This window comes from Callospermophilus lateralis, chromosome 4 (assembly GCF_048772815.1).
Source record: "Callospermophilus lateralis isolate mCalLat2 chromosome 4, mCalLat2.hap1, whole genome shotgun sequence".
NCBI lineage: Eukaryota > Metazoa > Chordata > Mammalia > Rodentia > Sciuridae > Callospermophilus > Callospermophilus lateralis.
Window position 1 is genome coordinate 40450201 of NC_135308.1, and position 18296 is coordinate 40468496.

Genomic DNA, 18296 nt, shown 5'->3' on the forward strand with positions numbered 1-18296 from the left:
ATTGTTTAAGGTACAAAGTTATTGACTGAGATATTTCTTCCTTGTTAGAATGGACATTTACAGCTATTCATTTCCCTCTAAGAACTGCTTTAGCTGCATCTCATTTCTATAGGGCTTTTGAACATACTGTTTTCTCTGCCTGACATGCTCTGGCTCTTTTCGCGGCTGACTGCTTAGGTTGAGTACTTTTTGTTGTGGTAAGTGCTTTCTTGCCAGCTCATTCTAAAGAAGTTTCCTCCATCATCCCCAGTTCTTTATTCACACTTCAGCATTCTCTTTGCTTCATTAAAATTATTTTGCATTTTGTAATTACTTTTATGTTTCATCATTAATTTAGGGACCCCTCAATAGACTGTCTCATTTACTACTTCTATTCAACATTATACAGTAAGTTCTAACTAGAGCAATTAGTCAAGGAAAAGAAATGAAGGCAACCAAAGGGAAAAAACTATCCCTATTCACAATGCTTTTGGTCACTGTGTATGCACAATGCTTTGCCCAGCATGGATGACCAATAAATACATGAAATGAATGAACTTATAGATGTCTAAGTGACTATCCACACACAAAAAAATGTAAGAAATAAGAATGATTTTTACCACTTCAGGATAGGTGGATGTTTAATCATATGGCAACTTTCAATGAGTATCTATGTATGTACTTAAAGTTCTGTCAACTACAATAATTTAATACTCACCTAATGTAGATTTATTTTTGCTGACTAGCCAACAATGATAGCCAAACAGAGAAGACAAGCTGACAGAAAACATAGCTGCAGCAAAGAATAAAAACATAATATGGAACTTGGCTTGAGTATCAGGTAGGCCATTCTATAAAGAAAGGAAGAAAATAACATGTTTCGTCAAAGGGAAAATTATCCTTTTATTTTTATAAGTAAATTAGTAAGTTTCTTTTTGCTTAAAATTTTTTATAAATTTAGATATGGAAAAAGATACATGGTGTTAAAACTTTAGGAGAAAAAGAAATATATTTTGTCAAATTAAATGTTTGCTGGAATATGTGTCTATGGAAAAGATTAAAATTTGGGGTATTTATTTTGCATAGACAAATCGGAAAAATTATGACAGCATAGTATAAACTATAACAGTAGGACATGAGATAGAAGGAACTATAAAATATTTTAAATCTACTCCCTGACATGTTTTGTTTACATACTACAGATTCACAAATGTTTAAATAGCTTTATTATTAAGGTTAACTGGCACAATTTAGTTACCATTCTCATTGATGTTTTCTATTACTGCAAACAACAGCATTGACTAAAAGAATACATATAACAACACATCCACAATAATGCTCCAAGCTATTTTTAAATAATAACACCACAGAAAAGATCAACATTAGTGAATAACACCTATCTAAAATAAATTTTATAATGCCCATTGGCTAAAAAAGGCCACCTCAAAGCAAAACTAGTTTGATCGTCACTGTTGGTATGTCAAAGGAGACCTGGACTGGCTCTAGAATGGAGGGCGTGGGGATATGGGCAATTAGTGAGGCACCAGAGCTGGCATGGAGGCCCCATCAGATATAAGGTCCTATGTTCGATTCTCTAGAGTAACTGTCAGATTGACACTAGCCATAAGACCTCATTGGTAGTTTTCAACAGTGGGGTCTGCCCAGTGAAAACTCTGGTCCTTCCTTTTCAAATATATTTGTGTTTTGGAATGAAAACCACTCACAGGAATGAGGAGCAGTGAATTAATATCCTCCCAGGCATTTGTTAGGGATCATTCCTCAAGCTGGAAACTGCTACAAGCAGATCCCTTCACCTGTGTGTTACTAGTACTTAGCAATGTTAACCAGCACATGGTAGGTATTCAACAACTTTTTGGTAGTAAATTTGGTTTAAACCTCAAAAACAGATCCAATGATTCAGAGATTATCACCATAATAAAGGATAATTTAATGAAAATACTAAAGCCATTCTGACAAGGAATAAACTGCTTTTTAAGATTATTTGCCACTCACAAGGAATATCTTCAGATATTTAATATACTCTTAATTTTGCCTGAGAACAGTAACATAAAAATATGTACATTAAAATAAATTAAGAAGTGATTATTTAAACATGTTATATTTTATATCAGAATATATTAGTCTTTCCATGAATTTAATAAAGACTTAAGATTTGGAAAAATATATAATACAAAAAAAAAAAGGAGTACTTAAAGCCTAATTAAACAATACCCACTAAAAATTGAAAACATTATAGACATAACAATTTTTTTTAAAAAATCTTATATATGAAAACACATCTATATTTAAATACAGAAAAATACCTACTTATATAGTCCATTATCATTATTTGCAGTAGCTATGTTCTATAAGGTTACCATGAACACTGACTTTGTGAAACCTGAACCCCTCCTCCCAGGGACAATGCAGGGGTAGGTTCCTGCAAGACTCTTGGCATAACATCTTCATCAACTGACCAATTCACAACTCCATTTTCTGTGGGTTTTTGCTTAAAGGTCCCTTATCATTAACATGGAACCTGTGGCCAATGGCACTATAACTTAGGCTAATGAATGAGGCTTATTAAGGTGTTTCCTTCAGGCTAATGAATGAGGCTTATTAAGGTGTTTCCTTCATATAAAATGTCAGTCTTGATTAGAAACACTAGACAGCACTTCAGCATTATGCTTAAAGACCATTTTAAATAGCAAAATCAACAAAAAGCACAGAAATACAAGACACGGCACCAGACTGTGAAGAGCATGTTTGTTCACACTATGAGAGCTAATGAAGCAAGAAGGCAGAGCTCTGCCTTGTTTCACCTCAACTGGGCGCATGCGCGTGGAACACTCCAAAACTCTGCCATTCTGCACCAATCTGCAGATGATTATGAAAGCTTTGTGAGTACTGGTTTTGATATTACAGACAAATTTTGAGAAGTCGAATTAAAAAATACAGATATGTGAATAAAGAGGACTGACTATGTGAATTAACTCTATTTTGTAAAGTCATTGTCTGAAATAATTCACTGCTGAAAATTTACATTACATATTTTTATAAACTGAAGAAAAGTCACTAAAGTAACAACTTACTGTCCAAAATTTGATAAAATACTGTAAATCTGTAGCAGCAATAAAAAGGCAGTACAGCAGAGAATAAGCCAAGAAAAGGAGGAAGAATTTATAATTTGAAAATCCAACACAATTGTTCACCCTGCCAAAAAAACAAAAACAGTCACAGTGAGTATTACATCTTCAACCCAGTTATAATATGCTCAAATTTAACAGTGTTTGGTTTTCTCTCGTTTAAAATTTGTTAGCATTTCTTTAAGCATAAGTCATAAAATTTCTTTATACATGGAAACATTAAAAATCAATTTTAAGAAAAAAGGAGTTTCTGTGCTTAGATTTTCAATATGCAATATTTAATACAGCTTTAATAAGTTGTGATCAATGTAACTACATTTCATGTCCAAACATATGAATAAGCACATTCTTAAAAGCACAGAGCTGTAAGACAACTAGTGAAGTCAGGCAGATTAGAGAAATTGACTGTGATCTTTGGGTTTGATAACCAATTATGATTAAGTTAAAATCTTTTAAATTTTCCTGGGCTAGATAAACTAACTTCACATACTTCTCCTTGCATGCCATCATTGATTGAACCGACCAGACTGTCAAAGCATACTCTTAAATGGGAGATTTAAGAAAAGAAATATGATTGGGGGCCAAAATAGTAATGACATTTGACACTAGATAATTATATGGCCCGAGAAAGTGAAATAGTAAATTAGAATTTCATTTTTCTTACCTGTAAAAAATAAAAAAGCACTAAGATCATTTTTGACATCCAGCTTTATATTATATGATATGGACAATAACAAATTCTCAGTTCTTATTATTCTAAAATCATTATGTGATGGGTGGGGGAGGGTGGAATTCCAAACATTATTAATACATAAAAACATAAATACAGCTCATTTTTTATTCACTCTTTCTCTTAAAGGACCTAGGAATTAAACAAGAGAAACATTAAAAAGCAATAATGAAAGAAAACTAACTAAATTATACCTAATAGAAGAAAAAGTAGGTCCAAATCTCCATTATGTTGGATTAGGCCCCAAATTCCTTAAAAAGACTCCTATAGCGCAAGAATTAAAACCAAGAATCAATAAATGGGATGGATTCAAACTAAAAAGCTTCTTCTCAGCAAAAGAAACAATCAGTGAGGTGAAGAGAGAGCCTACAGAATGGGAGTAAATCTTTACAACAAGCACATCAGATACAGCACTAAACTTCAGGATATATAAAGCACTCAAAAACCTTAACACCAAAAAAAAAAAAAAAACAAAAAACAAAAACAAAAAACCAAATAATCCAATCAATAAATGCACCAAGGAACTGAACAGACACTTCTCAGAAGAGGATATACAATCAATCAACAAATATATGAAAAATGTTCAACATCTAATAGCAACTAGAGAAATGCAAATCAAAACTACTCTTAAGATTTCATCTCATTCCAGTCAAAATGGCAGCTATCAAGAATACAAACAACAAGTGTTGGCGGGAATGTGGGGGAAAAGATACATTTATACATTGCTGGTGGGACTGCAAATTGGTGCAGACAATCACCATTGTGGTGCAGGAAAGCAGTATGGAGATTCCTTGGAAAATTTTGAATGGAACCACCATTTGACCCAGCTATGCCACTCCATGGTTTATACCCCAAAGACATAAAAACAGCCTACTACAGGGACACAGTCACATCAATGTTTATAGCAGCACAATTCACAATACCTAAATTGTGGAACCAACCCAGGTGCCCTTCAGTAGATGAATGGATAGGGAAAGTTTGGTGTATCTACACAATGGAACACTACTCAGCATTAAAAAAGAATAAAATCATGGTATTTGCAGGTAAATGGATAGAGTTAGAGAATGCTAAGTGAAGTAAGCCAATCCCAAAAAAACAAAGGCCCAATATTGGGTGTGTGGGGGGGGGGGGTATGGGGGGATGGGAGGAATTGAGGAACTTTAGATAGAAGGGGAGGGCAAGGGAGGGGGCATGGGGGTAGGAAAGACAAAGGAATGAGTTAGACATCATTACCCTAAGTACATGTATGAAGACACAAATGATGTGAAAAAACTTTGGGTACAACAAGTGACTTGAAAAATTGTGCTCTATATGCGTAACATAAAATGAATTGCATTCTGCCATCCTGTATAAGAAATTAGAATAAATAATTTAATTTTAAAAAAAGATTTTTTTCCTTTGCATAGAGATCACAGCATTATGGGATAACCTCAAGTATATGTGATAGAATAGATCTGTTAAACTGGCTGAAATCATTGTTTTCTGAGTTAGCTCAGTGTTATCTGACATATTGAACCTATTTCATAGAGCATATACATATTGTTTCCTCTCCTCAAATGTCCTTGTTCTCACTCGAGTGTTAGCAAAATAATCTTTCTATTGACTTTAGTAATAAATTGAAAACTTTCTTGTTTCAGATTTTAAAAATGAAACTATGTTCACATGAAAAATGGTTATATTTTCTACCTCAAAAATATAAGGTAGGGCTGAGGTTGTAGCTCAGTGGTAGAGCGCTTGCCTTGCATGTCTGAGGCACTGGGTTCGATCCTTAGCACCACATAAAAATAAAGAAAGATACTGTGTCCTTCTATAACTAAAAAAAAGAGAGAGAGAGAATTAAAGAAATATATAAGGTAAAGGAAGCAGCATTAAATTTATTAATTTGCATTGTATATAATCTATAGTTCTATATGGGGAAGGAATTCATAAGGATGTCCAAAACTCTGGATGCACATTGTATGCAGTTATATTTGCAGCTCTAGAGATTCCAGTGGGAATCCAAATTGCTGAGGTGGCTTTTCATGGCATCAGAATGGAAAAATGGCAAGAAGTAACACTGGTAATATTCTGTACAGTCTAACTGTAATTTGTTTTGAAAGGATACAGGATATTGCACTTGCTTACTTGTGCTGGTTTCAAGAGGAAAAAAAGGGTAGGTGAAGGTGAAGACTCTGGACAATGTTGGTGTCACCTGTGACTTTGTGGCCTGGGGGAATTAGAAGAACGGGACAGATTGCTTCCCTTCCTATAAGAATGTAAGAAGCAGTTTTTGAGTAAATGATGAAGAGCATTTGTATTTATAGAAATAAAATGATTTTGATCACAGATTTTATAATACCCAATTTGGCTTCCTTTAACTTCTATTAAGAGTAATTTACATGTCAGAGGTAGGAAATATGGCAGAAGCTCAGTAAAGAAAGACCAAGCATTTTAGAGTCTGAAATGTTTCTAGGGAGTTTTATGTGTATGTTACTAGAAGAAACAGAGTAATCATGTTTATTTTTGAATAATACCTTCCTCTTATGACAGACAGTTTTGGGCTAGACATTTTAACTGCCTACTGGTATGTAGACTCAGATGGAAAAGGAAGAGAACCCAGTCCAAGTCTGAGCTTCCTCCATCTGGAAAAAGAACGACTTCACATGAAGAAACAACATGTTCTGGGTAAATATCCCTCTTAGGCTATAAGCACAGCTGTTGGCTCTGTTCAGGGCAATTGTTTTTCTGAGAACAGAAAACAGAACACAATTTATTAGGAAGAATGCGGCCTTTCAAGTCTAAAAACTATGTGACTTTGAGCCCATGTTTCAAGTTTCCTGAGTCTTACTTTCTTTCCCTTTAAAATGGGACAAATCATACTTCTGTTTGTTGTTGTAAGGATGACAAATTATACATATGGTCTCTAGAATACAGTAGGTGCTCAATAAATTAAAGCTAAAATTATTTATTTTTATTTATGTTACCTAATTTGGGGTAAGTATGTGAAAGTATTATTAATATAATTAAATTTTACACTAAAAGAAAAAATTTCTCTAATAGAAAGCTAGTAAAGCTAATACTAGAGAAACTTATTTTTAGTTAAAATAATGAGTGTGAGATTGATTCCCTGAATCCTGATGGATAACTTTAACTGGCCAGAGCTGATATGCTGAAATCATTGAAAAACTGAGAGCCACTGGTTAATATTTCAAATGCTCAAAGTTCATAGGTACTAAAGTTCAAATCCACATACAAGACCTCTCTAAAACTGGTCTTCCTACAGTCTGGGAATATCCTAATGTAATCATATAACAGCTTTTTAAAAACATTTTCAGGATTTTTTTTTTAAGAGAGAGTGGGACAGAGAGAGAGAGAGAGAGAGAGAGAGAGAGAGAGAGAGAGAGAGAGAATTTTTCAATATTTATTTTCTAGTTTTCGGCAGACACAACATCTTTGTATGTGGTGCTGAGGATCGAACCCGGGCCGCACGCATGCCAGGCAAGCGCACTACCGCTTGAGCCACATCCCCAGCCCAGGATATTTTAACTGAAAGAAAATAAACCAAATTTAGTCTACAATACAGTCAGTTGTGTTTTTAAAAATGAGGGAGGGAGGGGTTGGGGTTGTGGCTCAATGGTAGAGCACTTGCCTAGCATGTGTGAGGCACTGGGTTCGATTCTCAGCACCACATATAAATACAATAAAGGTCCACCAACAAGTAATAAAAATATTTTTTTTAAAAAAAAATGAGGGAGGAATGCCCCTGCCTACATACAGACCTGTGGTTCTCTGTGAATAGGGTAAAGAGGGGATGAAGAACATGTTCACTGCTTTTATTTTTTAATTTAGAACTGTAAAAATGAGTAAGTGTGTGTGTGTGTGTGTGTGTGTGTGTGTGTGTGTGTGTGTTTGTTTTAGGTGGTGGGGATTCAACCTAGAGCCTTGTATATGCTAAGTATGTGCTTTACCCCGGAGCTACACACCCAGCCCTACAAATTTTTAATTTAAATTTTTAATTTCAATTCTTTAAAAAAGTTGACTGCTCCATTCAGCTGCCATCCAATGAATATCAGGCCCTTGGCATCAAACCCTTCACAATTGGCATGGCTATTGCTTTCTTCAAGGGAATGCCAGAGCTGAGACGGTGAGGGGAGGCAGGGGCTGCAGATGGGAAGAAATAGTACAGGAGGCAATCAGGTCATTAAACTTCTTCCACATTGCCATTAAAGGATGAATGCAAGACAGTATGCAGATATGAAATGTGAGCCTATTTTTAAAAACTCTGGAGTCTTTTGCCTGTTTCCCTTCACTTATTTAATAGGATCTGTCAAAATTTGAAAGATTGTCCAATTATCCTATAAGTTTCTTATTCAGTCAAATTAATTGCAGGTTTAGAAAGATTGACATAACGGCAAATCGTTATTTTTCTATTTTTATAATTTTGAGAGTATAACAAGGACATAGCAAACTTTATAGGTAGGTACTGGTCTGGAATGAATCCTGATTATCTTCACCTCTCTGTTCATTATCATCTTAATCTTCTATTAAATTGGAAAAATCAGAATCAATTTTATGACCCAATTATTTTACCACTGCTAAATATATTGAGAATCCACAGCAATTCAAAATGGAGAGTGCTTAGTATGGTTTCCCTAAAAGTAGGCCCTAAGTTAACACCTTTGATTTAGTTTGAGACAAAGAAGGGAGAGGATTTGGGATATGGTTTAGTGGTAGAGCACCTGCCTAGTATGTGCAGGGCCCTGGGATGGAACCCCAGCCCAAGAAAAAAAAGCGGGGGCTAGAGGGGAGGGAGAATGGCCCACTAAACAGTATTACTGGACAGGCCTCATTGGTTGAGGGTGGCCCTGGGGCTATTAATTCCCTGGCACTTCTGGACTGCCTAGCCTATGGGCTGAACAAACCTATCCAGGTAGAAGAGAGCCCTCTGATGGAGAAGCAAAGAAACACAGGTGCCTGAGATGGGGGTCTGTCTGCAGCATGGGAACTGTCCTCTACAGGTGTGATGAACTCACAGTGGGTCCTGGGGATGTGAATGGGGCATTGACAACCTCTGCTATGGTGAGGGCAAAGAGGAATAAAAGGAGGATTCAGAAAACTTGTAATTGAAACTACTGGATGGGGGAACACTTGCTGAGAGAGAAAAAGAATGGGGAGCAAAAAAAAAAAAAAAAGGAATGCAAATGCAAATTAGTACAAATGGGGTTATTTACAGAAATTTTTCTTTAAGAAGACAGCTATTCTTATAGGAGTTGACTAGTCTTAACATTTGAAAGAAGGATATCTAAGTGAAGGAAAGGAAGAGATATGCTGGTGAGAATCTACAGGACTATGAACCCTACATTCCCTATTTCCTGCTGCGAAGAGAAACATTCTCTTTTATTTAAAACAAGTCTCATGTAGACTTGTGGGGATGTATTTATTTCCTGTGGCATCACCCCTGAAAGAAGACAAGTCTGTGGAATAAGTATGACTAAGGTCTAAATCCAACCTGGCTGGCAACCTTGGCCTGGTTGTCAGAGGTCTGTGTGCACTGAGGTGAAAATTATAGGAAAATATAGAAAAATCATAGAAAATCAACCTTCATCAGATCTTTCAAATAGATCTCTAATAAGTAACCTAACTTTATAACTTAGAAATATTAGAAAACATTAGTAAATTCCAAGTGGAATGTCTTATTTAAACAGCTCTGTGCTTTTCTGTATTTGCCATCCTATTCCTCAATACCAAGTTTCATTTAAAATAATGGATAAAGCTTTAGGGATTTAATTCTTCATTAGACATCTACATGAGGTATTATTAACAGTATCATGTATAATTAATGGGCAAATCTTTGTATACACTTCTGGAAAATATTTTAGAATTTCTGTGTTTATGTATGTGCATACAAATTTCATTTGTAAAAATGTTTAAATAGAGAAATAATTCAATTTATAAAAATGTATAAGAGACCTAAGCCTACTTAAGTACAGAGCCTACTCACCATGGACAATGATGATCCATCTTCAAAATACATCTAAAAAAACAAAACACAAAAGCCCACAACCCACAAGTTTTTAAATCACATTGTCATAAAAGGAAAATTTAAAGCATCATTTCATTTATGTCAAGTAAAATATTGCAAAATTACTTATATAAAAAGTAATAGTAAAAGTCCTTATCAAAAATAAACACTAGAGCTGATTTTAGTTGCAATATAATAACAGAACTATAATCTTTTTAATTATTATTTGTTTTTGAGATGAGGCCTCCCTATGCTGACCACCTGAGCTGTGAACTTGAGTTCCTCCTGCCTCAGCCTCCTACATAGTTGAGACTAAAGGCATAGCATACCAACATTCCTCACTTAATAATAGTACTTGAATTTAAAATATATATGTGCTTTAAGATGTAAATCAAATCATTTTATAAAAACAATATGATATATAACATACAACTACCTCATGCTTAAAAAAGTTCAAAACGTCAACAGACTTATGGAAAGTCTAGATAAAATCTTCTCTTTAATATTAATATTAAATCATTAATTAATATTAAATCATTAATATTTAATCTAAATAATTAATATTAATTATTACATCAAATCATACTGTTTGTGTAGTACAGTAAATATATAACATTTGTCTTTTATAAAGTCGAGTGAGTTATTTTAATAAAGAGAGAAAATGCTCACAGAAGTACTTACTAAATTGAATTAGTCAAGTCAGAACTGCTAGAAATCAAGCACCTTAAGTAATCATGAACAGGGTTGAGGGAAGGGGACAAGTGACTGTGGCCCTAAGCCACATAGGTATTAATGCAAATGATTATATTTGCATTATATTTCCTAATAATGATCTGAGAAGCATAAATAAGGAAAAAAGGTGATAATCTGGAAAACAGCATAAATACTAAATGAAAAGGTCAGATATTTTAGAAGCAAAAAAAGGTTTCCTTACTTATCACAGACGGAACAGTGATGGCAACGATCTGGTTTTATAAGTTGGCATCTGTCACAATATCGGATTGCTAGGAACAAAAAGCTCCACTTAGTCTTAGATTTAACACAGAATTGAATGTACAATTAAATGGCTTTTATCATCTCTCCAAATTTAAATTCTAAAAAGCATACTGAATTTAAATTTGGTAAAAAGAAGATATTCAACTCTGTATAACTCCAAAAAAATTGAGTAGTTGAGCCTATAGTCAGAGTTCTCTGGAGAGGTTTACCAAGAAGAAAGGATCTTTTTGGAAAACTTTTCTGAGGTGTCTTACATTGTCAGTAGTCACAGGAAGGCTCACAAAGGGCACAGATGTGTCCATTTCTATTAAGGTAGATAGTCTCCTTCAATTAAATGAATTTACTTCCTGTGCATAACAGGGTGAGAAGATACAAACGCAGAAACATGTTTGAGAAATTGATAAACTCTATTAGTTGCTTAATTGGGAAAGACCTCATGTCTCTGTTGGGCAGTATACAAGATTAGAAGTGAGTACTGAATGAGCTGGGTTTGTGGCTCAGTGGTAGAGCGCTCACCCGGCATGTGTGAGGCACTGGGTTCAATCCTCAGCACCACATAAAAATAAATAAAATAAAGGTACTGTGTTCTCTACCACTTAAAAAAAAAAAAAGGTTTTATATAAAAATAAAAAAGAAGAAGTGAGTACTTGAAGAAGTACTTCCAATAGAGAATTCTGGTTCTTGTAACTGAAGCCCTCATCTTTTCTTCTATAATACAGATATCAAAGACAATTATGGATAATTGATGTGGAGATGCCACCTCAGTACAGAAGCATCTTACAGGATACACTTGAGGAAGAAAACAGGATAAAAATTGTGTGCAACACTTCAATTATTCATTTATGATTCTGAAGTAGGTTAGAAACAAATATAAATAATGTAAGAATATTAATGAAATACCTCACATTCTTTTTTCCATACTAAATCTTTAAAACCCATTGTGTATTTTATGCTTATTTAAAGCACATCTCAACTTGGGCTAGCTATATCTGGACTACTCAATAGCCAAGTGGGCTAGCAGTTACTATAATAGGAAGCACAGGTCTAACGTTATAAACAAATTTCTGGGTAAGTCTTGGTGGGCAAGTATCAATAGTTCATGTGTGTCAGTTTTTAAAACAATTGTTTAATTAGATGTGAAATTACCTTAAAAATCTGATCCAAGGAAAGGATGTATTTAGTTGTATTTGTAAAAAAAAATTTTGTTTAAATATTAAGGATGAATAAAGAAACTGTACCAATATCTAAATTATGTCTTACATAATTTATATAATTAGCTTTAAATTTATAAAAAGTACATGTGATGTTATTAATTTTATATTCAACTTAGATACTACTCCCTTAAGTACCAATAGGAAAGTCCATAATTAAAACTTCAAAAAATTATTCTTTTAGGAATACTCCTAAAAGATTTTAGCAGCTCTTACATCTTCACTGAGTCACAACTAAGTAAACATAAACAGAATTAGCGTCAATTTTGATTTAGTTGAGATCTCCGCACCACCGTATTCATGTTTCCAGTCTGTTTTATTGAATTATACAGAAACCTTTTATAGCAATCCAAGAAATAATTATTTTGAATGTTTGACAGTTTCAAGTACATACATTCTTCATAACAGGCACCACAGTGCATCATTTGGACACTGTTCCAAGACACTCATTATCCACACTGACCTCCAGACATAGTCCTAGTGTAGATGGGAAGATCTTTGGCTGCTCGCCTAAGAACTTCCTGATGGGCTTCTCCTCTTGGCTCTCTCTCCAACAAGTCTTTTTCTGCATAAGAGAGATGGAACTGTGGAATAAATTTACATTTTAATCAGTATTTTTGAAGGAATGATGAAATATTGGTCTACTCCACTTATACCCAAAGGCACTTATAAAATATTAATGGTACATAGTATATTCAGAGAAGTAATAGAGTTTCAAACCTGGAAAAGTCTGTTAACCTCAAGGATCACTGCTTTATGCATCTAAAAAGAGTATAATAATCATATCTACATTTTCAGGTGTTTGGGAAACTCAAAAGGAATAGAATATATAAAGTGCTTATAAGTTGTAGCATTCTATCCAAATACTAATTATATAGTAGATACGGTAAATACAAATGGCTCAATAGATAAATTTTTCATTTGGATACCATTAGGAACAAAAGTAGAAACAAAGCAATCAAGCATATTTTCTCATTTAAGTAAGTTTTAACTTAGGGATAATCATCACACAACATCTCTAGTCAAAATTGGCCCAACTAATTAAAAAATACTTTTTTAAGAAAACTTATTTTATTTGGTAATCACGCAAACACCAAAAAAAAAAAGTTTAAAAGTCTACTATATGAACTTTTATAAACATATTTCAAGAGATGCAAACAAGGATAATAACAGCATCATTGTTTGAAATGTAAAAAACTAAATACCACCCTGTGTCCATCAAAAGGATAATGGATACATAAACTAGGATAGGATACATTCAATATACTGTTGGCATTTAATGATTAATGGACAACAACTATTCAAACAAAGGACCGAATTTCAACATATTACTGAAGACAGCAACAACAACCCAGCTTACAGAATATATACAGAGCAACTCCTTCCCTACAAAACTTTAAAATCAGCAAGCTAAACACCTTACATAATATTAAAGATACATGTATATGTGATAAAATTATAAAGAAAAGGGAATAATTAATAAAATGCAGAGCAGTTGTTATTTCTTGAGCATACTGAGAAATACCAGAAGTAATACAGGAGGTATGGAAAATATGACTGACTAATTGTTAGGTGTTTTCATTTTATTGTTCTTCAAATTGTATACTACATTACTTTTTTTGTATGTATAACACATCTTATAGATTTTTTAAAAGAGATTAAGTATTTTAAAGAATGAAAAATAGGTCACAGTGTTTGAGCCTATATCTTTATCGTCACAGAAATAAACTTAAAAATCTTTGTTCAGCAGTTGACAATTCTATCAAAGTTCCTTTAAAAACAGAAATAAATCTCCAGCTTTCAAATGTAAATAAATTTTAATATTATTCCTGTATGCATAAACCTTTCAATTGAATCACAAAATTTCAGACCCATTAAGGTGAAAGAAAATACAATGTTTTCTCCAAGTATAAAATTTACATACTAAGAATTCTAAATAACTTCAAAATACTAGTATGAAGCTAGTAGAATGTAAGTTAGGCTTCTTGTAAGTTTCTAATATATTTGAGAGAACTATTCTCTAGGTTAATTAATCCTCCCGTTATAAATTGAAAGCATTCGTTTACCTGTCAATTAACTTCAGAGTGTTTCAAATTCAACTAGTCCTTCAAATGAACACAAATAAGTAAAGGCCATATGTTTTAGGAAGGCTTTAGCATGCCCCTTCTATCAGTTGCTCTTCATGAGTTTTCTATCTTAATTATTCAGCTTTTAAAAAATGGAGTATGTTTAGACACTCTTTTGGTTGCTAGAATCTGTAAACGAGGGTGGCTGTAAGCAGTGTGGACTATGGAAGACCAGAAGTGTGTCTTGAGGCTGATCCTAGAGGCTGGCAGAGAAGCAGCAGATCTAAATATCTTGAATCCAAGAAAACATTGGGAACCACCTTTCCAACAGGTGGGAAATTATCTTCCAATTGGATAACGAATCCCTAGATTCATTCCGTTATTTTCAAAGTGACTGAAAAAAGAACTCTGATGGGAAGCTAATGGTATGAAAATGTTGTCAGCCTTTAGACCTTCACAAAATTCAAGAACTGAGAAAGATTCAAGTTGTTTACTGATCTATCACATGTGATCATCTTCATTTACCAAAAGATTCACCAGATTTTCTTTCTCCCTTAAAGATTCTATGTTGGATACATGTAGATGGCACTACTTTGAAATTAAAAATTGAAAGTGCTATTAACTGTCTTGAGAGAATTGAAACGCAGATATACTAATGGTCTTAATAGAACTGGGTATCTTGTTTGGGCCTATTTATTTGGCATATGAGGCATAGCACCATATGATGTTGTAAGGATGCAATGGTAAGAAAAAATTTTTAAATGGTAGGCAGGGTTGCAAGGTTGGTTCAACATACAGAAATCAATAAACATAATACATCACATTAATAGACTTAAAGACAAGAATCACATTATTATCTCAAGAGATGCTGAGAAAGATTTGACAAAATTTAGCACCTCTTCATGTTCAAAACACTAGAAAAATTAGGAATAGTAGCCCATACCTCAACATTGTAAAAGCTAACTATGCTAAGCCCAAGGCCAACATCATTCTAAGTAGAGAAAACTGAAAACTGGAACAAGACAGGGATGCCCTCTTTCAGCACTTCTACTCAACATAGTTCTTGAAACTAGCTAGATCAGACAGACAAAAGAAATTAAAAGGATACGCATAGGAAAAGAACTCAAACTATCACTATTTGCTGATGACATGCTTCTATATATAGAAGATCAAAAAAATTCCAACAGAAAACTTCTAGAATAAATGAATTCAGCAAAATATCAGGATATAAAATCAATACCCATAAATCAAATGCATTTCCATTCGTAAGCATTGAATCCACTGCAAGAGAAATTAGGAAAACCACTGAATTCAAAATAGCCTCAAAAAAAATCTATCAACATATATATCAAAAAAATGTTCATCATCTCTAGCAATTAGAGAAATGGAAATCAAACTAAGATTTCATCTCACTCCAGTCAGAATGGCAATTATCAAGAATACAAGCTATATAATAAGTGTTGGTGAGGACATGGGGAAAAAGGTACACTCATACATTGCTGGTGGGACTGCAAATTGGTGCAACCACTCTAGGAAGCAGTAAGGAGATACCTCAGAAAACTTGGAATGGATCCACCACTTGACCCAGCTATCACACGCCTCAGTTTATACCCAAAGGACTTAAAATTAGCATATTGCAGTGAAGCAGCCACATTAATGTTTATAGCAGCTTAATTCATAATAGCTAAAATATTGAACCAACCTAGATGCTATTCAACAAATGAACAGAGAAAGAAAATGTGGTACAGATACACAATGGAATATTATTCACCCTTAAAGAAGAATGAAATTATGTCATTTGCAGGTAAATGGATGGAACTAGAGAATATCAGGCTAAGTGAAATAAGCCAATACCCAAAAACCAGAGGCCTAATGTTTTCTCTGATAAGCTGATGCTGATCAATAGTGGGTTGGGCAGGGGGGATAGGAAAGAATGAGGAACTTTGGTTTGTGTAGAGGGGAATGAAGGTAGGGGGTGGGATTGTGGGGATGAGAAGGTCAGTAAAATGAGACAGACATTATGACCCTATATACATGTCTGATTACACTACTGTAATGACTCTACATCATGTACAGCTAGAGGAATGAGAAGTTGTGCTCCATTTGTGTACAATATGCCAAAATGCATTCTGCTATAAAATAAACAAATTTTCAAAAAGGATAGGGTCATTTCAGAGAAAGTATCTATCAACTTTGTACAAGCCAATTCCTCTGCCTAGAATACTACTTCTCATGCTTCTTGTATAGACAGCTTCTTCACGTTTGCAGGTTTCTACCTAAATGTCTCCTTCTCAAAGAACTTCTGTGATTCACTTAATTGGGAGGTAGCCTGACCATTCTGTCCCATGTGTTATACTTTCCACAGGTCCTTATGTGCCATACTGCAGTTTAAAATTATTTCATTTGTTCATTTGTCCTTTACCCCTCTCTCCCACAAGAATTTGACTCTACAAGGTCAGGCAGGGATCAAGACCTGGCACACAGTAAGTACTCCATTATAACTGTGGAAAGGACAAAAGAGCAAATATCAGTAGGGCCAAGTCAGACGACTGCATGTCAAGGAAAAAGTTATTTTATATCCTTGTCCTCACCTGTTCATACTCAGAACCATGATTCTCATTACTGAGAAACAGACATATTCCTTTCCCATTTCTAAACTTAATGTAAAACCTGGTATTGTATGTTATTTTGGTAAAAGACCGAAAAATAGTCAAATGGATTGAAATCATCAACATGACCTTCATTTTTTTAGTTTCTGGACCCTTTTCACCTTAGAGGAAAGTTCTGGGGAGTGCTAAAACTGGAAGATTCCTTACTATGTTTAACATTCTTAATAAATAAACACAGTGGCCAGGCTTGGTGGTGGTGTATGCCTGTAACTGCAAGTTCAAAGCCAGCCTCAGTAACTTAACAAAGGCTCTAAGCAACTACTGAAACCCTGTCTCTAAATAAAATATAAAAAAGGGCTGGGGATGTGGCTCAGTCGTTAATCACCCCTGGATTTAATCCCCAGAATCAAAACACACACAAAACACAGCAACCTGGATCTGCACCAAGAAATAAAATACAAATTGGTACAACTGCTGTTAATATAATAGGAAGTCAAAAGATTCACCCTGGGATACACCAAATAAATGCACTCTGATGCAAAGGCATATCACATCACAGATTTTAACAAAGAGGCTGTTTATAGATCTCTGAAGGAGCAGAACATCTCTTAGGATGGAATAGGTAACTAACTTCCAGATGTGACAGTTCTTGACACTATTGTTTAAATAGTTTCATTTTGGGGGGGGGAGCACTTTAGATTTGCAGAAAAATTGAGAAAACTGAAAATTCCTATACTCCCTTGTGAAGTTTCTCATATTGTTAATATCTTACTTTTTAGTATGGTGCATTTGATACATTAACGAACCAAAATTGATACATTGTTAACTAAAGTTTAGCATAATTTATTCGTATTTCCTCAGTTTTTTAATCTTTTTTCTGTTTTAGGATCTCACCCAGGATACCACAGTACTTTTGTCATATTTCCTTGACTCCCTTTTAGCTGGAATAGTTTCTCAGGTTTTCCTTTTTTATTTTTTCATCTTGACAGTTTTGAGTATGACTCTTCAGGTATTTTGTGGGGAGTCCATCTATTGCAATCCATCTGAAGTTTTTCTTTTGTGGAAAAAAATTATTTTTCATGATTCATTTGGGGTTATGGAGTATATGAATTATACAGTATAGGAGACAGAGGTAAAGGGCAATTCTCATCATGTCCTATCAAGGGCCCATGCTGCCACCTCGACTCATCAGTGTTGATGTTAAATCCAGTCATCTGATTGAGAAATCTTCTGGCAGGTCTCTTGACTGTAAAGTTACTATTTCCCCCCTTTCTATCCTGTACTCTTTGGGAGAAATTTACCATATGAAGCTCACATTTAAGAAGTGGGGATTTTATTCCTCCCCTCCTTAAGGCAAAGTATTTGTATAAATATTTAGAATTATTCTATGCAACAGCTGTTTCTCGTCTACCTCTTCATTCATTTATTGACATCAAAAATCTCATTAATGTTTTACTTTGGGTTTTAAACCAACACTATTTTATTTTTCCAGATTTACTAAATTTGCTCAAATTATTCCACCTTTGTCAAAAGAAGTCCCTTTAGTGGGGCTGTGGTC

At 34.3% G+C, this 18296-nt stretch overlaps 1 protein-coding gene across 1 annotated transcript in view; it reads right to left on the bottom strand.

Moving 5' to 3' along the window:
• The window catches only part of Zdhhc2 (zDHHC palmitoyltransferase 2), a 64008-nt gene that overhangs the window by 12850 nt on the left and 32862 nt on the right, over positions 1-18296 (bottom strand). Inside the window, exons 4-8 of the mRNA XM_076852433.1 lie at positions 12527-12647; positions 10791-10860; positions 9836-9868; positions 3072-3192; positions 698-830 (exon numbers count right to left, since the gene is read on the bottom strand). Of these exons, the coding sequence (XP_076708548.1) occupies positions 698-830; positions 3072-3192; positions 9836-9868; positions 10791-10860; positions 12527-12647 (478 nt within the window). The remainder of the gene's footprint in view (positions 1-697; positions 831-3071; positions 3193-9835; positions 9869-10790; positions 10861-12526; positions 12648-18296) is intronic.